The 24,750-nt window shown below is 44.1% G+C and overlaps 1 protein-coding gene across 11 annotated transcripts in view; it reads right to left on the bottom strand.

Annotated features, from left to right (window-relative positions):
• Nucleotides 1-24,750, bottom strand: part of NEDD4L (NEDD4 like E3 ubiquitin protein ligase) — a 255,186-nt gene that overhangs the window by 28,497 nt on the left and 201,939 nt on the right. For 4 of the 11 annotated variants that reach the window (XM_080973417.1, XM_080973411.1, XM_080973410.1 and 1 more), the window contains 7 exons: nucleotides 23,505-23,564; nucleotides 17,954-18,085; nucleotides 15,324-15,443; nucleotides 7,285-7,485; nucleotides 5,422-5,499; nucleotides 3,771-3,825; nucleotides 3,625-3,681 (listed from right to left, as the gene is read on the bottom strand). In XM_080973417.1, coding sequence (XP_080829543.1) covers nucleotides 3,625-3,681; nucleotides 3,771-3,825; nucleotides 5,422-5,499; nucleotides 7,285-7,485; nucleotides 15,324-15,443; nucleotides 17,954-18,085; nucleotides 23,505-23,564 — 703 coding nt within the window. The remainder of the gene's footprint in view (nucleotides 1-3,624; nucleotides 3,682-3,770; nucleotides 3,826-5,421; nucleotides 5,500-7,284; nucleotides 7,486-15,323; nucleotides 15,444-17,953; nucleotides 18,086-23,504; nucleotides 23,565-24,750) is intronic. The other 7 variants (XM_080973419.1, XM_080973416.1, XM_080973414.1 and 4 more) reach the window with 4 other exon arrangements.

Below are 24,750 nucleotides of genomic sequence, written 5' to 3'. Positions count from 1 at the left end.
TTAATTCAGTTATACGTTTTTAAAGCTGTCCTGCTATTCCATAGGACATGAGAGACAATCCTAGTGGAGAGAGAGAGAGAGAGAGAGAGAAAGAGAGAGAGAGAGAGAAGAAAAAAACCTGGAGCAGGCAGCTATTGGGGTATATGCATTGTTGGGGAGAAAGCTAGATGAAGACAAGAGGGCTGTATGTGTTGGGAAACAGCTTTGTGAAGAAGAAAGGCAGTTCAGAACCTATGACATAAATTATAAAGGCATCTCTTGCTCTCATAGAGCATAGAAAGAGAAATTTAGGGGGGTTTTTTATCCCTTTGAGGGATATATATATACAAAATCTCTCTCTCTGTCTGTCTCTCAGCACAACTATATTTTGTGGTCTGACCACTGTGTATATGAGGAACATTCCTCAGCGTCCTTAGGCTCCCCAACCTGGAGGGAAAAGTGCCATTTAGGATGGTGACAAGGTCAACTCGTATGTCTGAAGTTCTCACATGCCCATATAGACTTTAAATCAAGACTCTGAAATGCAGAGACTTCATTTATATATGGGTGCTCTCAGTGTCTAAGGTGACCATGTCTGCTTTTTATTTGCGTGTGTGTCACATATTAAGACTGTGTACAGGTCTGTGCAACCCTTTGGAAGGAATGTGTTTATATGTTTTGGGGTACACCGAAGGCAGGGTGCAATGTGACGAGGCTGATTTTTACACATAGGCCTGCAACGTAAGAGTGGAGAAGCTTTCCTTAATATCCGTTTGCCATCCTGTTGCGTTCATGAAGCAACTTAAGGCTTGAGGCCTTCTAGCCTTCCAAAAGGTGACATGAGGGTCCTAATACAAGCAAGCAGTTGGAAATGCTGAACTAGGGGGAATCACAGAATCATAGAATTGTAGAGTTGGAAGGGACCACAAGAGTCATCTAGTCCAACCCCCTGCAATGCAGGAATCTTTTTCCCCAACGTGGGGCTCAAACTCACAACCCTGAGATTAAGAGTCTCATGCTCTACCAACTGAGCTAACAGTCCTGGGAATTATTTTGGGGCTCTTTTAAAGTCCAAAAAACTGCAGCAATAGTAGTCATAAGTAGGAAAACATTGCCTTTGGGAACGTATTTACAGACTTTTACTATCTAACACTCGTTAAGTGATAACAGAACACAAGTGCAATTTTAGGCTCTCAGAAACAATATACCCTTTGGCAGCACACAAACACACAAAATTAGGGGGTGGGAATCATGGCAGAACTCTTAAAATAACTTGACCATAGAGCTCACTGATTATGGCTTCTTTAAGCATAAATGTATGTTTTAATAATAATAATAATAATAATTTTATTATTTATACCCTGCCCATCTGGCTAGGTTTCTCCAGCCACTCTGGGCAGCCCCCAGCAGTAATATTTATTTATTTATTTGCAAAAGAAATCACTGCACAACCATGTGGTTGGAAGCATACACTACACGAGCACGGCAACGTTTTTTCTGCACTGCTTGACCTTTCAGAAACTGAGGACAGCTTTATCACAGAGAAACTGCAAATGGCTCAATTTCTGCCCTTTGCCTGTTGGTAAAGTAGGCAGAGTTGCTTGAAACCGTGATGGACGCAAGAAGGGCTTTGACTGAAATAAACATCCTTGTGTTTGTTTAAAAAAAAGATGTATCTTGGAAGTTTGGCAGCTACAATTTTTTTTGGGGGGGGGGGAGAGAGCCTTAAAAGCCCTTCATGGTTTCAATGAATTTGGAAATGTCTGATAATAAAAAGTCATCTGTTAAGCCAGTGGTGTCCAAACTTTTTTCAAAGGGGCCATATTTGATGAAGTGAAGGGCCGTGAGGGCCAACCAAAGGGCCGACCAAAGTTGTTGACCTTTTTGAAGTTGTTGAGCTTTCTTTTGGGTTTTCGAGGGTTTTTTAAAGTGTTTTAGCCCAGGAAATAAACTGCCACAGGGGTTGGATTAAACCGACCAGCGGCCCAGATTAAGCCCCCAAAAGGGTCTTTGGACTTGCCTGTGTTAAGCAGTAGCTCATGGTATCGGGCGGGCGGGTGGGTGCCCCAGGACAAACTATGGAGCCTGGTTCTAGCAGGAGAACTGGCACAGCCATCGGAGCCAACACTCTTGCTTCAGCCAGTACAGAACTCTCCTTCCTTGGAGGTTTTTAAGCAGAGGTTGGATGGACATCTGCCACTGATGTTTTAGCTGAGATTCTTTGCATTGCAAGGGGTGGGACTAGACGATCCTTGGGATCCTTTTCCAACTCTACAAGTTCTGTGATTCCGTGGCACAGCTGTGTATGCATGTGGCTTACTTAAGGGAACATAGGTATGAAGTAGCCTCCTAAGAACTTCCAACACCCATAAGGAATAATAGAATCATAGAACAGTAGAGTTGGAAGGGGTCATCAAATGTAGTCCAGCCTCAGGCAAGGCAGGAATATTATGCTCAACATGGGAGTGAGTTGGTTTTAAAGCACTGGCGACGGCAAGTGACCATTTCATCACCCTGCACCCAGATTTTGAAGCTTGGGGTACCAGATTTTGAAGCTTGGGGTACCACAAAAAGCAGCTATTTAGGATTGAGAGTGGCAACAAATCAATGCTTAGGATGCAGCGTACCCCAAGCTTCAACATTGAAGACATATTATACTGGAAGAGGTGGAAGATACACAGAATTAAGGGGTAACTGGTGGCTTTAAGCTTCAGTTTCTTAGTTATATACGAGTGTTCTCTCTTCCCCACACACAAAAGGGCCAACCTAGTTCTGAAAGTGTATGAATTCTATTCCTTATACTAAAGCCACGATACTACTTAAAAGCTGTTCATGCACTTGCAAAATATTTAAGCTACTTTACCCAAGCAGTTTAATTGAGAATAAAAACCTGGCACCATACAACTACGGATACTTCTAGTGGTTAATTCTATGGAGTTCTAAGGAAAACATAGAACACAACAATGGCGCATTGATTTTTTTAAAAAACAAAAGTTAATTTTACAAGTTCAATACTACTTTCTTCTGTTTTCCTTTTTTTTTAATCTCAAGAAGATATTTAATGAGCAATATGTATTCATGAAGATATAAAGAAAAAAAATCACAAACACTCCCAGCAGAAGAACAAATTATTTCTGTTGCCACTTGATAGTCAAAACACAACAAAGACCCACACACTTGTTCAGAGGTGCTGTAATAGGACAGGGTCTACAATGAAACACCATTTACACTGGAACTTCAAGGAACAGAAGTGTAGAGAGATTAACAGGGAGAGTGCAAGATTAACATGCCACAAATAGAAAATAAGGTCAGAACTGGCGTTGCCCCAAGACCTTCTTTGAGTAATTTGTGGGGGGGAAGATTCTATTGAAAATTTCTTCCACTGCCTACATAGACAGACTCGTGGCTACATCATTATTTTTTTTCTCATCTTATTTTCTATTCCTAGAGTGTGCTTTCGTTTATTAATAAGTGCATATAAGCCATGGGATCCATCCACAACACCAAAAAATAAAAAATAAAAAAAATCCAAAGAAGTTCAACAAAAACAACCACAAAGAAGAAATGTTAATGCTTCACAAGATCAAATAGGGACAAAGCTTGATGAGCCAATTAAAAGCAAGCTTTTGGTGAATTATACAGTACCGTAGGAAGGCACTAATTCTCGGGTATGAATGTCGCCACATATCAACACCTGGCTTCCTAAATGAAGAGTAAAATTACAAAGCTTTCACTTCAATATTGATTACCTCCCTTCATCTACTTGCTGTAGAACCTGCGTGCCTACTTACTATGGTCTATATAAAACGTTCTTCCATCCAAATGTATCCTTTCCTCCCAACCAGGCTGTAATTAAAGAACAAAAATAAACAAATAAACAAAACAACATCAGCAGGAGAATTAATATTTATTGATGTACTAATGTGCACTTATTTCAAGCAGGCAAACCTATCTTCTTCTCCCTTTAAGAATGCTCCACGTTGGTATATACAGTTGTTCTGAGGTTCGGTTTTGCATTCTGAGCCATGTGCGATCCGAGGAACGCATGGCTCTCTTGCACACAATGGGTACCACCTATTCCAGGGAAGGGAACCAGATTGTGCATACCAAATGGTGATATGTGGATCTGGTTCTTTCCCATCAAACCAACGGACAGGGAGAACGTCCAAGCCAAACGGAAGCTGCTTTCATTCCTGGAGAATGGTTGGATTCTAGGTCTGGACAGAGGTGTTCCCAACAACAAAGCCTCCATTGCAGTCAAGATTGCCAGAGTTGAGAAAGACAAGAGAGGGCATGCGCTGCAACCTGAAGGCTCCAGATTCGGCTCCTGGCTTCTCTACTCTCAGGGAGCAGGGCTCAGAAATGCTTCTGATGTGGGAGGGCTGCTTGCAGTCAGAACTAACAGTACAGTCGTACCTCGGAGGTCGAACAGAATCCGTTCCGGAAGTCCATTTGATTTCCGAAACGTTTGACTTCTGATTGGCTGCAGGAAGCTCCTGCAGCCAATTGGAAGCCGCGGAAGCCTCGTCAGACGTTTGGCTTCCAAAAGAACGTTCGAAAACAGGAACACTCACTTCCGGTTCTTGACTGTTCGGGAGCTGGAACGTTCGACTCCCAAGGCGTTTGGGAGCCGAGGTACGACCGTATGGGGCTAAGGATAAACCCACAGTCTGACTCCGTGTTAAGGCAGCTTCTTAGAATAGTTTTATTCTTAGCCTTTAGAATAGGGGCACGTACAAATGGAACACAACACAGCTTTTCCCAGGAGGTAAACATAATATGTGTGTTGGGGTGGGGGAAGAGACCGCTGAGAGCAACAAAATCGGTTCTCTTGTTTCTTATTACTGGAATGCAAACCAGTGGCATCTTCCTACAATCCTACAAATTGTCTGCCTCTCAGAGGACAGTCTGAAATGCAAAGTTGTCATTTACTCGTGTAAATTAAAGCCACGAAGCAGACTCTCTGTTCACGCTGCAGAAAAGAATCCAGCCATTAAGCCGGATTTGAGAAGGCCTATGAAAGAACGGGGGAGAATAATATGTACATATATACATATCTCCATCAGCAGGCTGAGAATGTATTATGAAATGAGTCATATTCCCTACTTGATGATATTTGCAAGTCTTCCCTCTCTTTAAAGCCTAACTGCTTTTGATTTGGTAGCAACCATCCGGAATCCAGAGACCGTGCAGTGATTTAACCTTCAGCGAAGGCTACGTTTGTCCTTTCATATGCCACAGCTAAATGGGCAGGCATTGCAGCCAAGCAGTCAAGTGACTGGACACTTCAAAAGTGCTGTTAGAAAGACTCTGGGGGACACGTTTTTGTTCACAGTAAAGAAGCAGGTACAACAGACACAACCGCCACCGCACACAAATCTATCCACACATGCAGCAAGCGTCTAGATCAAACTGTACAAACGTATGAAGGTGGATACTTACAGGAAGGGGACCTAAGTCGTTAGGGTTTAAAGCAGCTTTTGAACGCAGGTGCACTGGGAATTTCAGCCGCGGATCTTCCTGTAATTGCAAGCAAGTTGCTGTAAGAACGCCATAGCTTGGATCTGCACACACATCCATTTCATATTTAAACCTTTACTCGGGCCTCTCCTATCAAAGCCATTTCTTCACTAATTCTTTGATTCCGAGAAGAAATAGTCACTTTGTATACTGAACCTTGCAACCCACTATTGCATTTGCGGTGTAACGCAAACCACGTACACAACTATTTTGAAGGAATGTTTTCTTTAGGAGTGCATAGTTCAAATGAGCAGATGCAAACCGTTTTCAACAGTAACTCGTGCAACTGTTTTAGCTTCTTCCCCCTTCTCGTGAAAACAACATTCCTTATAGCTGATTAGCAAATTGCATGCTGAACTTTCAAGCAACCTATTAAATAATGTACAGTGGTACCTCGGGTTACATACGCTTCAGGTTATGGACTCCGCTAACCCAGAAATAGTACCTTGGGTTAAGAACTCTGCTTCAGGATGAGAACAGAAATCGTGCGGCGGCAGCAGGAGGCCCCATTAGCTAAAGTGGTGCTTCAGGTTAAGAACAGTTTCAGGTTAAGAACAGACCTCTGGAACGAATTAAGTACGTAACCAGAGGTACCACTGTAATGGGCTTTGTTCAAACCTTATAGCTAGAAATCTCACACCTAGCTTTTGGTATATCTCTAAGGGCTGCAACCCTAAACCTACTTAGCTGGCAGTAAGCCCCAATGAATTTATGACTAGATAGGATTTCAGCCTATTAAAACCTACAGGGTTCTATGCAGCTGGGCAGAGGTTTGCAGTTTATTTTTTGCTATGCAGTTTCACTCCGTCTCAATTATTCTGGAGAAGGCCAGATATGCAGGCTGATATTGTAACACCTTTTTTTATTTATTTCCGGTGTCTGGAGGAGCCCAGGAGGCTGAATGTGAGGCAGAAGGATTGGGAGAGTTGCTATCAGTGAGCATTTACAATGCTTAGCTAGCTAGACCAATGGTCTGACTTGATATGAAGGCAGCCTTCTATGCCAATAAGAGCATAACAGAAAGCAGCACGGCAGGATACAGAGAGAAGCTTTTGAAGATGGCGTTGTGTGTGCAGAGATCACAGAGATAACAAGAATTATGGAACTGTAGAGTTGGAAGGGACCATGAGGGTCATCTAGTCAAACCCACTGCAACGCAGGAATCTTTTGCCCGACAAGGGCTCAAACCCATGACCCTGAGATTTAAGAGTATTGTGCTCTACCAACTGAGCTATCCCTGGATGTAAAAGACGACATCTAGAGAGCAAAGCAAATGAGTTCAGAATGCACCGTAAGCTCCTTAGGGAAAGGACATGTCTATATATATATATATATATATATATATATATATATATTCATTCTCTAAAATGCCAAGTACCGTGGCCTAGCAACAATAATAATAATAATTGACTGGAGAAGTTGGAGAAACTGGCTATTTTCAGCACAGAGCATACAATATAGGGTTATAGGGCAAAAGCTTTAAAGCCTAATGTGCGTCCGCTGAGCTGCTGCTAAGAAGGAGAACATAATATTTAAAATTCCATGGAGTAGCTTATCAGGAAAAAAACATTACAGGCTGAAACGATAGTTCAAAAAAGAAACAAGTGTAGAAGCCGCCTGTAGACTACCCTCTACTGAATTCTGCTGAAATATACTGTGGTATCTCCCCACTCCCTGCCGCTTCCACCCCAACTTTCATATGTTTTCTGGTCTCTGTTGCTAAGCCCTGTACACACACCCCAGGCCCCCCGCAAAAGAGATGCACACATTTGGAATTCCTCTTACCCATGTAGTGGTCTTTGTGTTGTGATCGATAAAGAAAGGTCTGCCATTGGGTGCTATTCGCATCTCCCAGCCAGGAGGTAAGAAGCTTTGCGTCAACTTATGCTGTGGTTTTGGAGAATTGTAGGGAGAAGGCTGCGGAGATTGGGGGTTAGAAAGGGTGTCCTTCACAGCTCTTCGCACAGGAGAGTCCTTGATCAGTCCCTGTGGGAAGAAGCAGCGGTAAGAATCAAGACGGTCATCTTACAGTGTGAAAGATGCCAGGTTAAAAAAAAAATATATTATTCATTATTACATTTCTATCCCACTTCGAAGGAGCTGCCGGTGGCACGCACTGTTTTCTGCCTCTCCATTTAATCCTCGCAACAACCCTGTTCAGTAGGTTAGGAGAGGGGTCAGCAACCTAAGGCCCATGGGCCACAAAAGGCCCACAGGGGCCGTTTAACCGGTCCACAAGCTGCTTCCAAACCGAGCCGCCCGCTCGGCGAGTCCCCGCGCGCTGCGTTAAACCGGCGTGGTGCGGGGACTCCCTTCTGTGGCACCGGAAATTGCTTCTGCATAGACGCCAGAAATCGCAGGCGAGCGCACTCACACGCATGCGATCCGGCCCACAGAGGGATCTCCACTGGAGTGAACCGGCCCAAGGGAGGTAAACCTTGCTGCCCCTGGGTTAGGCTAAGAGACTGGCCTCAAGGTTACCCAGTGGACTTTTATGTCGCTGAGTGGGGATTTGAACCCGGGTCTCCCAGGTTCTAGTCCAGTGCACTAACCACTACACCGCAGAGATCTTCACTTGGTATAAAAGGATTGAAAGCACATAATCATCCCCATTGCCTGGAAAACAGCCATTATTCCTTGTCTAATGCACTTTAAACATGTGGACGCGCAATAAGCACAGACACACACACACACAGTTATTATTGTGGTTAGGCTGAGACAGATGCAGAAGACAGTGCAAGCCCCGAATCTCACCTTCCGAGGGCATACCTTTTTGGGAAGCGGGTGAGGAGAAACCCAAAACTCCCACCACCCACCACAATGCAATCCCATCACCCCAAAATCCGCAGCATAGGTATTTCAATGCACTAGAGCAATGGTGGCCAAACTTGGCCCTCCAGCTGTAATGGGACTACAACTCCCATCATCCCAAGGTAACAGGACCAGTAGTCAGGGATGATGGGAATTGTAGTCTCAAAAACAGCTGGAAGGCCAAGTTTGGCCATCACTGCATTACAGCATCAGCCTGCCTTTTCTTACCAAGTATAACGCCACAATTTTAACCAAACGCTCAGAAACCACAGCATGAAAAGGAAAATAAAAGCAATGGTTTATCTTTAAGGAAGAAGGGAGCGGGGACGAGACTGAGGAGAGGAGTTCATTCTGGCCATTTTTCCAGAGCCCCAAATCCTCTCTCCCCTCCCTCCCTCTCTCCCTTCCTTCTTTATTTGACTTCTTACTTGCTGTTCACCATAAGGCCCCAAAAGTGGGTTGCAGCAATGAAATATGCAATTATAAAACAAACGGAACAATTACAACCGTAAAACAAGAAAAGCGCAAAAACAAATAAAAGCAATTCCATATATAAAACAATTAAAACAAAAAACCCTTCCTGATCTTACCACTGGGCCATTCAAATATAAGTTACACTTTGTTGAGCAACAAACCTTCACCTCAACGATGTGATGAGGAAGAGAGAGGAGCTAAACTTTCATATTAAGACACAGACTGTATACTGTATAGCAGACAAGAAGTACATTGGAGTGGGTGCAGAATATGAGGAGAAATTAGGGGGTTGGACATGAAGATCGCAGGCAGTGCCCCACCTAGGCACTGACCAAACCCATACCTTCTTGAGCTGTCTGCTTTAGGTGCCTTCAGACCTTGCCCTGATCTGAGAGTATGTGTTTAAAATGAGGACTCGCACGCATCATTCATTGGGAGCACACAGCATGCGTGCGCACGGATGTGGTAACACAGGGAAGCATAATGTGCACAGCTGTTCGGAGCTGGGAAGCTGGCAGCAGTGGGCCATTTCTTGGTGGCAAGGGTTTTGAACATTGGCCTCCCAGCCTGCTTAGGCAAAGAAGTGGCAAAAAGGGATTCACAATCTGAATCCTTCTTGCCATAAAATGCTGGCAATGAGAAATCTCATTTGCGGGTTTTCAAAGTAAGGAAGCAGCTGTGCCTTCAACTACTCATTATCTTTGTAAAGCAAGGTTGCATATGCTGGCCTCATTTGTGTGCACGTCTTGTTGTTCACTGAGAGGGCATAACTCGGTGGTAAAGCACCCGATTTGCACACAGAAGGTTTAGGTTCAATCCCTGCAATCTCCAGGGATTGGACTGGGAATGTCTGAAACCCCAGAGGACTGCAGCCATGAAATACAGACAATATTGAACCTCCTAGGAGGGTTCACATGACGCAGGCACTCCAGGCACAGGGGGTGTCCAACAATCTGATTGCTATTGGGGAAAGGTAAAGGGACCCCTGACCATTAGGTCCAGTCGCGGACGACTCTGGGGTTGCGGCGGTCATCTCGCTTTACTGGCTGAGGGAGCCAGCGTACAGCTTCCAGGTCACGTGGCCAGCATGACTATGTCAGGAAAAAGCACCAAGGCAAAAGCCAGCTCCAGATGGCTGGAATGCAAAACAGTTTTGCAGATGTACTGTTGGAGAAAAGGTGGAGCCTATTCTCTGTACTGAGCACCGGATGTTAGCTCAGAGTGTCATATGACCTGTACTGGAAGTACAGGGGAGGAGTGTGTGACTCTTGTGATGGAGTCTGAAGGGTGCAGTCACATTTCTATGTACTGTTGAGTGACAGGAATAAAACATGTAAATAGGACTCCTGTCTGTCTCATTTCCCCTCCCTGGGGAGAATGCAGGGAGGGAGAGAAGCAGAGAGAAGCAGAGGGTGTGTTTTCCTCACATCTAATGAGGGAAATCGCCGGTTTATGACCTAGCCTGCCGGGAGAAGCAGCGGAGAGGTCATCCAGTATCTCGCTCAATTGCCTCGGGGGAGGCCAGGTACCTCTGCCTGTGAGCTGAACATACTGACATATGGCAGCCTTCGGATGGTTGCGATTCATCGGACATCTGCATGAGAGGCTGGTGGATTGTCCTCCTCTGCTCCAAGGAGGAAGAGAAGCGTCTGAAAGAAGCCAGAGGCTCAACAGACAGCTGGTGGAAAGAAGAAGTGTTTTCCAGAGCAACAAAGATCAAGGTATGCTGCATTTCGGGCTAAAAGTGTGAACGCAGTTCGATTGATTCTCTGGTTCACGGGGGAGCTGCGTTTTGGAAAAATACAGCTCCGGGAGAAGAGGCCTGCATTCCACAAATTCTTGTGGTTAAGATAAGAAGTCCTATAGGAATGCATTGTTGCTAAGTAACGGAAAGTTGGAAAGTTACTGGCAAAGGGGCTGGACTGTGACTGTGAGCCTGGGAAAGCGAAACAAAACCAGAGAATGTTTTGGCTACAAGTTCACGTGCCCTTGGAAGGGACTTTTCATAGCAGCCAGAGTTTAGCTGCCAGGTGCAAAAGACCGTAAACAACTTGCAGTTTGCTGCGTGAGAAAGGAAAAAAAACAACTGTTGGATTTTACAGTTTGTTTGACAGTGTGAGCTGGAGGCTTGGCTTCAAGATGGATGCCAAGAAAGGGGGAGGTTTGCCTTACCCACCTCCCTTAACCAATGACAATTATTCATCTTGGTCTGTAAAGATGAAGGCCCTGCTGCAGAATCAGAGGCTTTTTGATGTAATTGAAAACCCCATCCCTGCAGCACCAACCGGAGGTTGGGAATCACGGAACGTGAGGGCCAGGACTGCTATAATTCTGTGTGTCTCAGATGATCAGTTGGTGCATGTTCAGCATTTAGAAAATGCGAAAGAGGTTTGGGACACGCTGCGTACAACGCATCAGAGAGATGCTGGTTCTTCAGCGTTGCTGTATTTTGAGAAATTGACCAATCTGAGACTTGCGCCTGATGGAGATGTTCAAGCGCACCTGACAGAAATGAAGTTTCTGCGTCAACAGATGGTGGAACGCAATTTCCGTCTTCAGGAGGAAGTGTTTTGCTTCATGATGATAAACAGCCTTAACCGCACCTACAAGGTTGTTGCCAGTCAGCTTGGTTCCCTACCGGCCGCGCAGCTGACCACGGAGAGAGTGTGTGCTGTGGTCCTGAATGAACACGACAGACTTACTGCACTGGAAGTGAAAGACAGGGGGAGGGAAGAACAGAGTTCTAATTCCCCCACTGCTGATGCTACTAGGGAGCATGGAGTAGCATTGAGTGCTGTCCGATGCTACAATTGTGGACAGACTGGGCATCTACAGCGAAACTGTAAGAAGCCGCGCCAGTCAAGAAGAGCAAAGAGCAGCTGTACGATGCCTGAGGCGTCAGGCAAAAGCCGTACCAAGTGCCAGGTGAAACCTGCAAAGGCTATGATGGCGAAAGGAACCACGCCAGATGTTGGGAACTCGTTCATAATTGACACGGGTGCAACGGTTCATTTATGCCCGCACAGAGGACTGTTTTCGACGTTGAAGAAGCAAAGCTTCGCTGTGAAACAGGCCAACGGTCAAGAGTTGGAAGCGACTGGAATTGGGACTGTGTATCTTGAAAGTCTGAACTTGACTATAAGTGATGTTTACCTGGTTCCAGAACTGAGATTTAATCTGCTGAGCGTGTCGCAGATTGCAAAGAAAGGACTGAAACTGTCCTATGATGCTAAAAGCTGCAAGATCTACAAAGATGGAGAACTGTTTCTTACTGCCAAAGAGAAAGATGGACTGTATTTGTTGACTTTTGATCAAAGTGATTACATGAAATGTAATTCTTCTGTTTCTAACGAAATCTCTCTTGCAGGTGTGACCAGTGTGAGCACCAGGAAGGTGACCAAGACCAAGAAGGTCGACAGAGCATTTCAGCGGGTGTATGCTGATGTGATTGGTCCTCTAGAACCATCTAGAGGTGGTGCAAAGTATTACCTTTTGTGTGTGGATTGTTTCACTAATTATTCTTGGGTTTATATGATGGAGAAACCGCAAGAAACTTTAGAAAAGTTTCAGGAGTTTTGTGACAAGGTTAAAAATATGCATGATGCTGACATTGATTGTCTTTTCACAGATGAGAAGCAAATTTTTCTGTTACAGAAGTTTCAGAAGTTCCTGGATGGAAAAGGGATAGACCACAAAGTTGCAGTTTCGCAAGAAGCGTGGAACAGGGGGGTCTGTGTTAGAGTGAACAAAGAATTGCAAAAGGGGATGAATGCGCAATTGCTGAGTTCACATTTGCCACATGAATATTGGGCCGAATCGCTAGCGTCCTATCTTCATGTGTGGTTGAGAAAAGTCTCAACAGAGTTGGGATGTTCTCCTTTTGAGAAGCTGTTCAATAGAAAACCTTCTGTTGCCTATTTTAAGGTTTTCGGGTCTCATGTGAGAACAGAAGCTCCAGGTGGAGTAAAGAATGCCAGAGGCATTTTTGTGGGATATGAAAAAGGTCTCTACAGAGTAATTTTGTCTGAATCTGGTCAGGTGATTCTCACAAAGTTCCTAGAGAGTGCTCCAAAGCAAGAGCGGGTTGTAGAACACACATTTCCCACAGGAAACGATTCAGATGATGATGATGATTTTTCTGATGTCACAGATTACAGTGGTACTGATGATGATGACAGTGCTAGCTCAAAGAGTTCAGTTGTAACAGTCATTGAGAGGAAATCTCACACAATGGATAAACCTTCACAGGTGAAGGAAGAACCACTGATGGCTACTGGTTCTCAACAGAGTCCAGAGGTTGAACCAGTGAGCAGAGAGGATCAGCACCTCATACGCAGGTCTGAGAGAGTTACAAAGGGTGTACCACCAAAGAGGTACTCAAAAGAGTTTGCTAACCTAGCTGTTGCATGTGTTGCTATTGTTAACAATTCAAAGCAGGTTAAAGCAGTGTCTAAGTCAGAGACAAAGACACAACAGAGAGTAGCTAGCCAAGGTAATGCAGAAGCACTCATTCCTTGGAAGCCAGACAACCAGAGAGGTACACTGGTGAAACCAGTGGTGGGGAGTTCCAAGGGTGGAACTGAAACAACAGGGGACTGTTATATGTATAACAACTGTTTGTTCTCTTCTCTGGATCATGTTTTGCCAATTGATGCTTTTGGGGGAGGATGTCAGGAAAAAGCACCAAGGCAAAAGCCAGCTCCAGATGGCTGGAATGCAAAACAGTTTTGCAGATGTACTGTTGGAGAAAAGGTGGAGCCTATTCTCTGTACTGAGCACCGGATGTTAGCTCAGAGTGTCATATGACCTGTACTGGAAGTACAGGGGAGGAGTGTGTGACTCTTGTGATGGAGTCTGAAGGGTGCAGTCACATTTCTATGTACTGTTGAGTGACAGGAATAAAACATGTAAATAGGACTCCTGTCTGTCTCATTTCCCCTCCCTGGGGAGAATGCAGGGAGGGAGAGAAGCAGAGAGAAGCAGAGGGTGTGTTTTCCTCACATCTAATGAGGGAAATCGCCGGTTTATGACCTAGCCTGCCGGGAGAAGCAGCGGAGAGGTCATCCAGTATCTCGCTCAATTGCCTCGGGGGAGGCCAGGTACCTCTGCCTGTGAGCTGAACATAGTGACAGACTAAGCCGCTTCTGGTGAACCAGAGCAGCGCACAGAAATGCCGTTTACTTTCCCGCCGGAGTGGGACCTATTTATTTACTTGCACTTTGATGTACTTTTGAACTGCTAGGTTGGCAGGAGCAGGGACCGAGCAACGGGAGCTCACCCCGTCGCAGGGATTCGAACCACTGACCTTCTGATTGGCAAGCCCTAGGCTCTGTGGTTTAGACCACAGCGCCAAATAAGGGGTCTGTCTAGTGTTCAAAGTGTGCACAGGTCTATTTCCTATGCCAGCTTTTCACACTAATCAACACACTCTGAGCTGTGATATTTAAATATGTGGTGCATTGAGAATCTGACTTTGTGTAATTGCAAATATTGTTACTTCCGATTTCAACCTTTCAGTGTTTCATCCACTGTGATTATTAATCCGTGCAAAGTTGTCACACTCAGTTGCTAAAAACTTAACTTGCAGTGCTTTCCTCCTCCCCAGCTGTCGCTTACAATACAGAAATCATGAATATTTCCCCCAACGGCTAAATGAAAAATACAAAATGTATTCACTTGCTTTGATTCTGTAGCTGGCTATTTTTTTCTGATGTGCACCTATGGTTTTTGAGCAAATACTTCATAAATAAATTACTTCTTAGAAAAGCAGCAGTATGTGAAAGTCCAAAAACAGCAGGAGATCTGAAAGTTGGGCCAATCTGAATGGGGGGAGGGGTTGCATGTGGTTCATCAAATGAGTTTTTTTCAAAAGATACTACTTTTTATTATTATAAAGGGGTATCTTTGTATTATCTCAAAAGAATTAATTTCAACGGGGAAATTACTTCCCTTCACCAGAAATGTTTTCAGCAATGCAGAGACTGAATAGAATTATATCACATTGAAAGTGCCTAGATTTTCTGACCATTGAGCACAAAAATAAATGTTTGGCAGTGAACAACAATATCTACTTTACAACCAAAAGCTCATCTTCATAGAACAAACTGAACTGAAGGATTTATATTCAAATGCAAAACAGAAAATAAGAGTCAAATTGAAAAGTTACATTCATAACTCAATCTACATGCCCTTGGCTTTGTTGACTGAAACAACCAAAAAAAGAAGGAAATTAAAATAACAATTTGAATATTTCTTAAGTGATGATCCTATAAGATTTGAAATAAAAATAGGAACATGTCTACTATGTTCAGCATAAGAACTGGTCAGAACAGCAACGTGTAAATGCACAAAATAAAGATAGAGGCGAAACATAACCTGTAAGACACAATGTAATTTTTTTGAGGCACAAAGGAGTTTTTGCAAAAGACTGACAAGTGGACTTGAAAACTGGAAGTAAAAGTAAGAAATAACAACAAGATAGAGAGGATGGGAATCCAGGAGGAAGGGAAGGCTTGGGAATTGAAGATAGCACTTCTCACCTCAAGTGGTGCAGATAATGTTACTGTGGGAGTACTGAGGCTACGAGGCCGTCTGATCTGAGGCTCACTTAGGTGGTTGTTACTGTTTGATGTTGACCCAGTCGCACCATCCTCAGCAAGCTATTTCAGAGGCAAACACAAGTTAGCTACATGTTATGACCTTCCTCGCCAAAAGACGAGCCATTTCACGATCAAACAATTTCCAAACGTTCGTGCCGGTCGGTGAATTATTAAATAACTTTTTCAGCAATAACATTCCTGCCTAGAGGGGGGGAAATGATCACACCTGGAACAATTTCTGCCATGCTGTCAAAATCCTGCTTTTCAATTGCATTCTAAATGTTTAGGAGTAGCTTTTTTTTTTTTGAAGAGTGAAGGCTTTTATAACTATTATATCAAACCAATGTGGGTGAGGCATTTAGACAGCTCAAATTATGGGGCGATGGGGGATGAGGAAGGGAGAAAAAGGCCCAGCCCTCTTAGTCACTGTTTTGGAAGGCTACAATTTGTGTGCACAATATCTAAAATCCAGGGGTTGGGAGGGGGTGTGCTTGTGGATTTAAGGCCTCTACTACCTCTTCTTTCATAATGTGCACACTAGATTTACCCATTACTCCTTTCCCTCATTTTTTTTTTTTTAAATATAGTATAGCACTAAAGGTAAAGGTAAAGGGACCCCTGACCATTAGGTCCAGTCGTGACCGACTCTGGGGTTGCGGCGCTCATCTCGCTTTATTGGCCGAGGGAGCTGGCGTACAGCTTCCGGGTCATGTGGCCAGCATGACTAAGCCGCTTCTGGCGAAACAGAGCAGCGCACGGAAACGCCGTTTACCTTCCTGCTGGAGCGGTACCTATTGATCTACTTGCACTTTGACATGCTTTCAAACTGCTAGTTGGCAGGAGAAGGAACCAAGCAACGGGAGCTCACACCGTAGCGGGGATTCGAACCGCCGACCTTCTGATCGGCAAGTCCTAGGCTCTGCGGTTTAACCCACAGTGCTACCCACGTCCCTTATAGTATAGCACTAGGAGCAGTTTATTTATTAGTATGAAACAGGTACATAAGCCCTACTAGCTAATGCTTCTTCATGTACCACATTTACTGTAGCTTGCCTACTTGCATCCAAAAGGTTCCCTAAGCAGGATAACTTTTGGCTGCCCAAGATTATATTTTTGCTCAAGTTAAGTTCAACATTGGCTTCTCTCGATGCAGTCATTTCACCTCCCCATTCCACTACAGCACCCGACCTCTAAGAGTAGCAGAAAAGAACAAGAATTCCCTTGTTCCTCTTTGCTATTGCAAAAAGCACCCAGGACCTGTTGCAGGGGGAGCAGATGAGTGAGTGGCAGGTATGAAAAAGGGCTGGTTCTTCACGCGTTGGAACAGACAGCTGCTACAGTCACCCAGAGGCTCATTCGCAGCTTCCTGCTTGGACCGGTCTCCTGATGTATGAATGGCACCAAGCTCTTAGAAAAACACTCAGTGATACAACTCCCATCAGCTAGTTAAGGATTAGTTACCTAAATCACTGCTTATTCTCTGCGCCTGCTTGTTTACATAACTTGCTTACTGCTGTTCCATGCTTCTGCCTGGTTTCAGATGTTATCTTCTGGCCATGGTCAGCTCATGTACAATTTCACTTGCTTTCTTGGCTGCTAACTTATACTTATAAGACTGGTGTTAAGAGTGGTTACAGTTAACCAGCTTCCCCTTAAGTCAGGATCTGAAACCCACTTCAAATCGTAGCTTTAATGGGGCTTTATGGGGAATACTGGTTAGTCTTTTACAGACCCTCCAAGTGTCCCTATTTTCCAGGAACAGCCCTGGATTTACAGAAGCTGTCCCGGTTTCTGAATCGTGCCTGGAATTTCCCGCTTTTCCTTAGGATGTCCCTATTTCCATTGGAGAAATGTTGGAGGGTATGGAGTTATCCGACCCGCCCAAGCCACCTGAAGGCAGCCCTATATAGGAGTGGCTGGGGCAGCCCAGTCACATGGGTGGGGTATAAATAGCAAAATTAATAATAATAATAATAATAGAATAGGATGTCCCAGTTTTCATTAGAGAAATGTTGGAGGCTACGTTAGCATTGTGAGGGAAAGGGGAGAAATTGTTCCAAGGAAAGCAAGAACTGCACTGAAGACCCACTACATTCTTCGGGATCGGTTACACTTTGTTAAAATGCAGGTAACTTTTTGTCTTCAACAAGCAAAAACGTTGAGTGCTCTTGCTGCAGTTTGACAATCACAGCTTCATTTAGGCAAGCAGGAACAGAGAATTTTGCTCTTCTTCACCTAGTTACGAAATAGCCCATCACCGCCTTGCAATGACCCAGTTCTGCCGCCCCCTCCCCCCGAGTGAAGATGTTATTAAGCGGATGAAGGGTGGACATGTGTCACGATGTGCACCTCCTGGGTTTGATGCGTATTGAAACTGGCACTGGCCTGCGCCAAACAGAGCAGAGTCAAGGCATGTCTTCTCAGCTAAAACCAATTACTTCCCCCGAAACTGTCCTCCCCCACGCCTATAGCTGTCATTCTGAAATTTGACACGACCATGGAATGGAAACGACTCCACACACACTCTATAAAACAGTCTGTCGCTTTTCTCTGGATAGCAAGTTCCGTACCTGCATGATAGGACGAGTCCAAGTTGTGGTTCGATTGTTATGATTGACATAGTAAGTACGACCCTTAGCATCTTTCCTCTCTTCCCAGCCCGAAGGTAAGCCCGGTGTAGTATGTACATAGGCCACTGATGGCTGTTTATGCAAGAAATTACCATAGTGTTACTATGTGACAGCGGGTCATTCGTACAAACAACATTTGCAGCAGCAGTACAACCAGGAAGTGTGTGTCGGCACAGCACCTCCCTCTTAGAAGGCAGGCTCGCGTTCAGATACACAAGGGTTCATTTCCATCCTCTGGAGCATGGGTCACAAGAGTGACAATAAAATTGCAATGTGCTGAAATCAAGAGGGATACAAACATTGTCCAGCTTGAGAGAAGCGTATTTCACTTTATCCTCGCTGAAGATACTGTTTGTTCATGAAAGACAGGCAAAAGGAAGAGCGGAAGAGTATAAAAAGACTTAGCAGAATCAAACACTACTGCCAGGAGCACCGAGAAGAAAATTGTTTTACTCCCATTAACCAGCATTCCTTCAAATAATGCACAATTGTTTGTTTCCCTAGCTAGCTGAAATAAGTCAGCAGAAACAGGAGGTTTGTCAAACCTTTTGTGGCTTGTGGGCAATATTTGTTTTGCTGGGTCACCCGCTGTGCAGCCTTGAATCCAAATACGTTGGTTAATAATGAAACAGACTTTCAGATATGTCACCATCCATTGTATAATATATGGGATTTACAAATATTTGAGCATTGTATTCCTGATTTTATGATGTCTTCCTTCCGTGAAGCTCCTCTGCCTCCGCTTTTGATTCTCAAAACAACCTTCCAAGATAGGTAAAGACCAGGGTTTCCCAAACTGGGTGTCTGTTTCTGGACTACAGTTCCCATCATCCCTGACCACTGGTTCTGCTAGCTTGGGATGATGGGAGTTGTAGTCCAATGGCAGCTGGAGACCCAAGCTTGGGAAACACTGGGTTAGACTGAGAGTCACCCCGTGAACTTATTTGGACATGGGTCTTCCCAGGTTTAGTTTGGTACTCTAATCACTACAGTCACAACTGGCTCAGTGGCAGATCACCTGCTTTGCATGCAGAAGGACCCAGGTTAAATCCCTGGTATCTCTAGGTAGTGTTGGGCAAGTCTCCTACCTGAAACCCTAGACATCTGCTAGCAGTCCGTGTATGCAATATGGTTTGAGTCCACATAAGGCAACTTCCTATGCCCTCAAGTGGTTTCTATTTTCCTTCTTAAGGCCAAGGCTTCTTGCAGGCATCTGTTCTGCTGCTTGCACATTCAGACAGAAATATTGACACTGCAAGCCACCTACTAATCACCTGCTAACAACTGCTGAGCTCTAATTTGGTCTCTGAGGTTTCATAGGAAACTCCCCCCATTTGTCAAGGGGTTCCTCATAACTAATGAACATAGAATGTGAGATCCCCTGGTTGCAATACAATAAAGGCAACACAAGACAGGAAAACCAGATATGCCAAATCAGGCCAGAGTGCAAACAATGTAGGGTTCACTGTTTATGAACTTTCCCCCTATATTCACAAAGGAATGTATCTGTATACAGACAGTCACTGAAGGTCAAACTATACATTACATTTAATATGTGGCACTGGTTTCTTACTCAAATGTAAGCAGTGGGGATCTGGATCAGAGTCCCGGCCACAACACCAGGAACTAAACCAAGTCTCCATGGCAGCTAGAAACAGTGAAAAAGCTCCCCTTGTTACAAAGGCAAGGTGGTTTTTTTTGGTTTTTTGGTTTACTGTAAATGGAGTGAGAATTTCAGAGATGGTCACAGTTGGGGAAGAAACTGCTATACATCAGTAACAATCTACGTGGATTAAAGTCTGCAATCTTTCTGTGGAAGTAAAAATAAAACCATGCATTCAGGAAGCTGAAGCAAGAATTGATCGTGGGTGCTGATGAACATTTATATGTTCTCCGGAACAGTTTCAGATGGAATTGTGGGTACAGATTTGAAAATTGTTTTGAATTTTGTTTTGTTTAGAGAAGGTGAGAGGTAACTCCTGCTCTGAAAAACGTGGTGCTTTTTTAAAAATGCATGTTATGAGAATGGTGATTAATTAATGATGACTAGAGAGGAAAAAGGTGGAAATGCCAGAAAGGGCTGCTCAGCAGTCTCTATATCTCTACACACACACACATATAAAAGAAACCAAGCGGTCTTGTGTGAAATCCTCTTAAGAGCTAACAGATACTTTATGCTCAGCTGGCATCACAGTTTGGTACACTCTCCCTTTTCTACACATCCTTTTGCTCTAAAAATGTCTCCACTGAGTTGAGGAGAAACTAATATTAAACGTGCAAAAAGGGATGGGGCCTGTCTCCAAAGGGATCTTGTGGTAGTGGAAGGGCAAGTCTTAACGTTGTGCAACAGGGGATGCAACACGCCAGCTTTGCTAGCGGAAGCTTGTTGTGCAACCGGATTGTGCTATGCTCCACACCTGCTAATGCGTTCTCTTGTGGAACAACTTGTGGAATATTTTGGCAGTGAAAAAATTACGCTGCTAAGTGGGTTGGATACAACCCTAAATAATTTAGGAGATTGTGGGCTGTATCCAACGAAGCATATTCCGCTTACGCAATGGGGCAGTCCCCTTCTTCTGGGCAGCCCTCTCTTTGAGGGGTTTGTCCAGTTCTAGTCTGGATTCAGATGAAGACTCCTAAGAAGGTGGAGCAGGGCTCTTGAAGTTGCCCATCAAAACAAAACACCCAGACAGCACACTCAACAGGCACTCAGCCTTCCTCTTTATTACTGTACTTAAATTATAGTAATTATTTCTATATATGCATCAAAAAATGCAAATTAGCACAAGCAATTATTATTTTTTTGAAATCTGGGATGTGTGATGCGTTTCTTTTTTCCCCTAGCAGTGCTTAAGTGGCCGATGTGAAAAGCTAGTAAGCTCTCAATATGTATGTCAACAGAGACAGGGAATAATGCAATTGCCTAGGAATAAAAAGTTATCTCTTGCTATTCAAGTACAGTCATACCTCGGGTTACGAACACTGCGGGTTGCACGTTTTCGGGTTGCGGACTGCACCGGAACGGGTTACTTCTGGGTTTCGGCACTCGCGCATGTGCACAAATTGACGTCACTCGCATGCGCAGAAGCACCGAATCGTGTCACACGTGTGCGCAGACACACCACTGTGGTTGCAAACGTGCCTCCCGCACGGATCATGTTCACAACCCGAGGTATGACTGTAACTAGATTTCCTTTCTGGGCTATATCTATTTTTAAACTTATGGGTCGCAAAGATTAAAATAAATAAATCTGTGCTTTAATTTCCAAGAAAACACTTTTCATGCATTTTAGCCATTACCCCTTCCTCTCTGTTTCAAGCTGAGCTATATTAATGTAAGCCCCCTACCTGAAATAATCGATGAAGAAATGGCAATGGGTTGAAGAATGAGTGCCAATACTCTAGACCGCCCGGTATAATCTTTAACGTGCTGTTGCAACACAAAGCTTTCTCCAAAAAATGAACAACTAGAACCTCTGGCTACTTCTGCTGTCCTTTATAGATTTTTGTATTGTTTTCAGATTAGTACCACTGCCAATGCTAAGGGTATTAATTAAAACCACTATGCTTAAAATGCCCAAAGTACTTGTAGCCAAGTTGAAAAACAGAATGTGCCTCCATGGCCCAAGAAGAGATATGAAAGTTGTGAGGACCAAGTTAGAACATTCAATGGATTCTTGGGCAGCCACTGATGATGGCATTGCTGTACCTCCCCCCTTTTTGGCACTCTGCTAAGTGCTGGACAGCTGCTGTTATTATAGGCCACAATACCCTGAATTAATGCTATTTCACTGTAGGAGTACCTCTGCTCCCTTTTCCTCCTATATAAGCCTGTCCATTCATGCAGAAATGAAATTGCTTTGAGGACCTCATGCTGTGAGTCTCTTCAAACCTGGAACCAGTCTGCTGTTAAGCCCCATACAGAGTGTATGTAAAAAGCTAAAGGACCCCTGGACGGTTACGTCCAGTCAAATTCGACTATGGGGTGCAACACTCCTCTCCACTTTCAGGCCGAGGGAGCTGGTGTTTTTCCACAGACAGCTTTCCGGGTCATGGGGCCAGCAGGACTAAACCGCTTCTGGCGCAACAGAACACTGTGATGAGTGCCAGAGCGCATGGAAATGCCATTTACCTTCCTGCTGCAGCGGTACCTATTTATCTACTTGCACTGGCATGCTTTCGAACTGCTAGGTTGGCAGGAGCTGGGACAGAGTAACGGGAGCTCACCCCGTCGTGGGGATTCGAACGGCCGACTTTCCAATTGGCAAGCCCAAGAGGCTCGGTGGTTTAGACCACAGCACCACCCGCTCCTTTTTACCTTTAGCGTGTATGTAGGTGGAATTGGTTGTGGTCATTCATGCTTTCTGCTTACTGGTTGGGCTTATATCCTCCCTGCCCCCCCCCCCGGAATTTTCCGGTCACTTGGGTTATGGAGGAGGGGCCTCGCAAAGGACCCTGTACTGTGTTTTCCCTCTGATTTATTGTTTCAACCGTCTCCCATGCCCATCAGCAATGGCATCCCTATTTACACTGGTCCAAATGGAGAGAATTCACAGGTGGGCATTCCAATAAAATTAAGTCAAAATTGCAGCAAGTATTTCCCCTTTGGGGATCGCGGATATAAACGCTCTGCTCCTATTTCTTAAAAATTCCTGCACCTACACAAATTTATCCTTCCTCCTCCTCCTCCTCTTTTGGTACGAGAAGAAGCTGGGAATCAGCCTTTCAAGAAATAAAAATACATCGGAATAAACTTCAAATGCCAGGTCCAAAATGATGTACAAGAAGGGCGGGAGGTCGGAAAAATGGTGCCTATCATATTGTGGGTACTTTTTGATGTGGGGCTTTATAATTTGAACTGTATCAGTTGTTTATATTAAAATTATATTATAATTTTACTGTATGGTGTCTATGTAGCTGAAAGGTAAGGTGTGTGTGTGTGTGTATAATATTCACTCACTGAGAGAAGTGAGCTTACAGGGAACTAGGCAGAGGACTTTCTCGGTAGCTGCACCCACCCTGTGGAACGCCCTCCCATCAGATGTCAAGGAACAACTTTATTAACAACTATCTGACTTTTAGAAGACATGTGAAGGCAGCCCCTTTTAGGGAAGTTTCTAATGTTTGATGTTTTACCGTGTTTTTAATATTCTGTTGGGGGAGTGGCTGGGAGAACCCCAGTCAGATGGGCGGCATAAGAAATTGAAGGACTGGGGAGAAGAAGTCTGTTTTCTGTTCACCCACAATTTACGCCATGAGTGCTGGGAAAAGGCGATCTATCTCACAAAAGAGGCACAACAAGGAAAGTTGACATCTGTACACCCTGAAGCCAAAGAGTTACATGCACAGATGGGGGGGGGGGGAATGAATAGCCCACAAAAAGACCTAAAAAGCTAACATTCTGGAGAGAAGCCAGGAGAAGAGAAAAGAACAGGACAGAGTCTGGGCTTATAGGAAGAGGATATATTTGGCTTCATAAAGGCATGATTACCGTTGACTCTTCACCTCCAGTGACAGTTGAAGAACGAACTCTCCTAGATGGGACGCTCGGCTGTTAAATAACAATTGTTACAGTTAAGGGGTGGTCAGGAACGGAGGTCACAGATGATGTGCATGTCTTCCGGAAGAAACAAAAGCCCATTTTAAAATACTGTATCAACGTTAAAGGTAAGGAAAGAAGCTATCAGTCCCTGATAATGAAAGGAAAATGGCGGTCACTTATTACAGCGGATATGAGGTGTCGGCCTGAAACAACCAGGACTTGGATCCAAAATACTTCTGTTTTCATTTCCACCTAGAGATGATTTCATAATTCGACCGCAGCTTCAGAACAATATTATACTATTGGATTCCACACAACCATAACTATGTGTACACCTGCACCCAAAGTACTTGGGTACTTGAAGCAGCAAGTAAGGCAATGTGTCGAACATTGCTCTAGTGTAGGACAATTAAATCTATTCCTTTTCTACAGGTAGGAACACAAACAAATGATCTAAGCCAAGAATCTGAGACACCTCAAGATTAAATAAAGGTCCCGTCCCCCACAGCAGTGAGAGCAAAGGCTTAATTCAAGCTGAAAATGAAGAAATGGGCCTTCAGTTAATTATACCGCCCCACCAGGAAAGGAAAGGGCAAGTGTCTGCAAATGGTGGTACAGTGGGCAGGGGAAGAAGAGAAGAGAGCTTAATCGCTAAGTGAAGAAAAGAAGCAAGGTTTTCCAGAGGGGTTTGACCACATTTTTAAAATTTCTGTTTTCTTCCATTGGGACACTGTTCAGTTTAATTGACATTTGAAAGAAAAATAATTCACTATGAGAATTCATTCTTGTCCATGCATTCTGCTACATAGAACGATCTAGTGTTAAAGTTATCTCAGATGTATTCTGATGCAGACCAGCTCTTTCTGACACGAAGAGAAACTGGAAAAAGTTCTCCTGCGGTGTTATGATTAATTATTTTCATTATTAATTATTTCGGAGCGCTGTTTTAGGTATGTCTGACATGGACATGCAACATAATCCTAGGCATGTTTATGTTGAGTAGAAGTTATAGAGTTTTCTGGATTATATCTGAAAAGAATACTACTTGGAAAGGAAAGGAGGTTAAACAGAAACAGGAAAACTGCAAAACAGTTAGTATGCAAAGCAAAGCAAACGAAAAACAATTTTTCAGGAAATTTTGGCACCTTTCCCTGTTTTCCCCTCATGCAATTTCAATGTATACATAAATTACCCC

This window comes from Podarcis pityusensis (genome assembly GCF_964106645.2).
Source record: "Podarcis pityusensis genome assembly, chromosome: 11".
Taxonomy (NCBI): domain Eukaryota; kingdom Metazoa; phylum Chordata; class Lepidosauria; order Squamata; family Lacertidae; genus Podarcis; species Podarcis pityusensis.
This window is presented reverse-complemented; position numbering and strand designations above follow the sequence as displayed.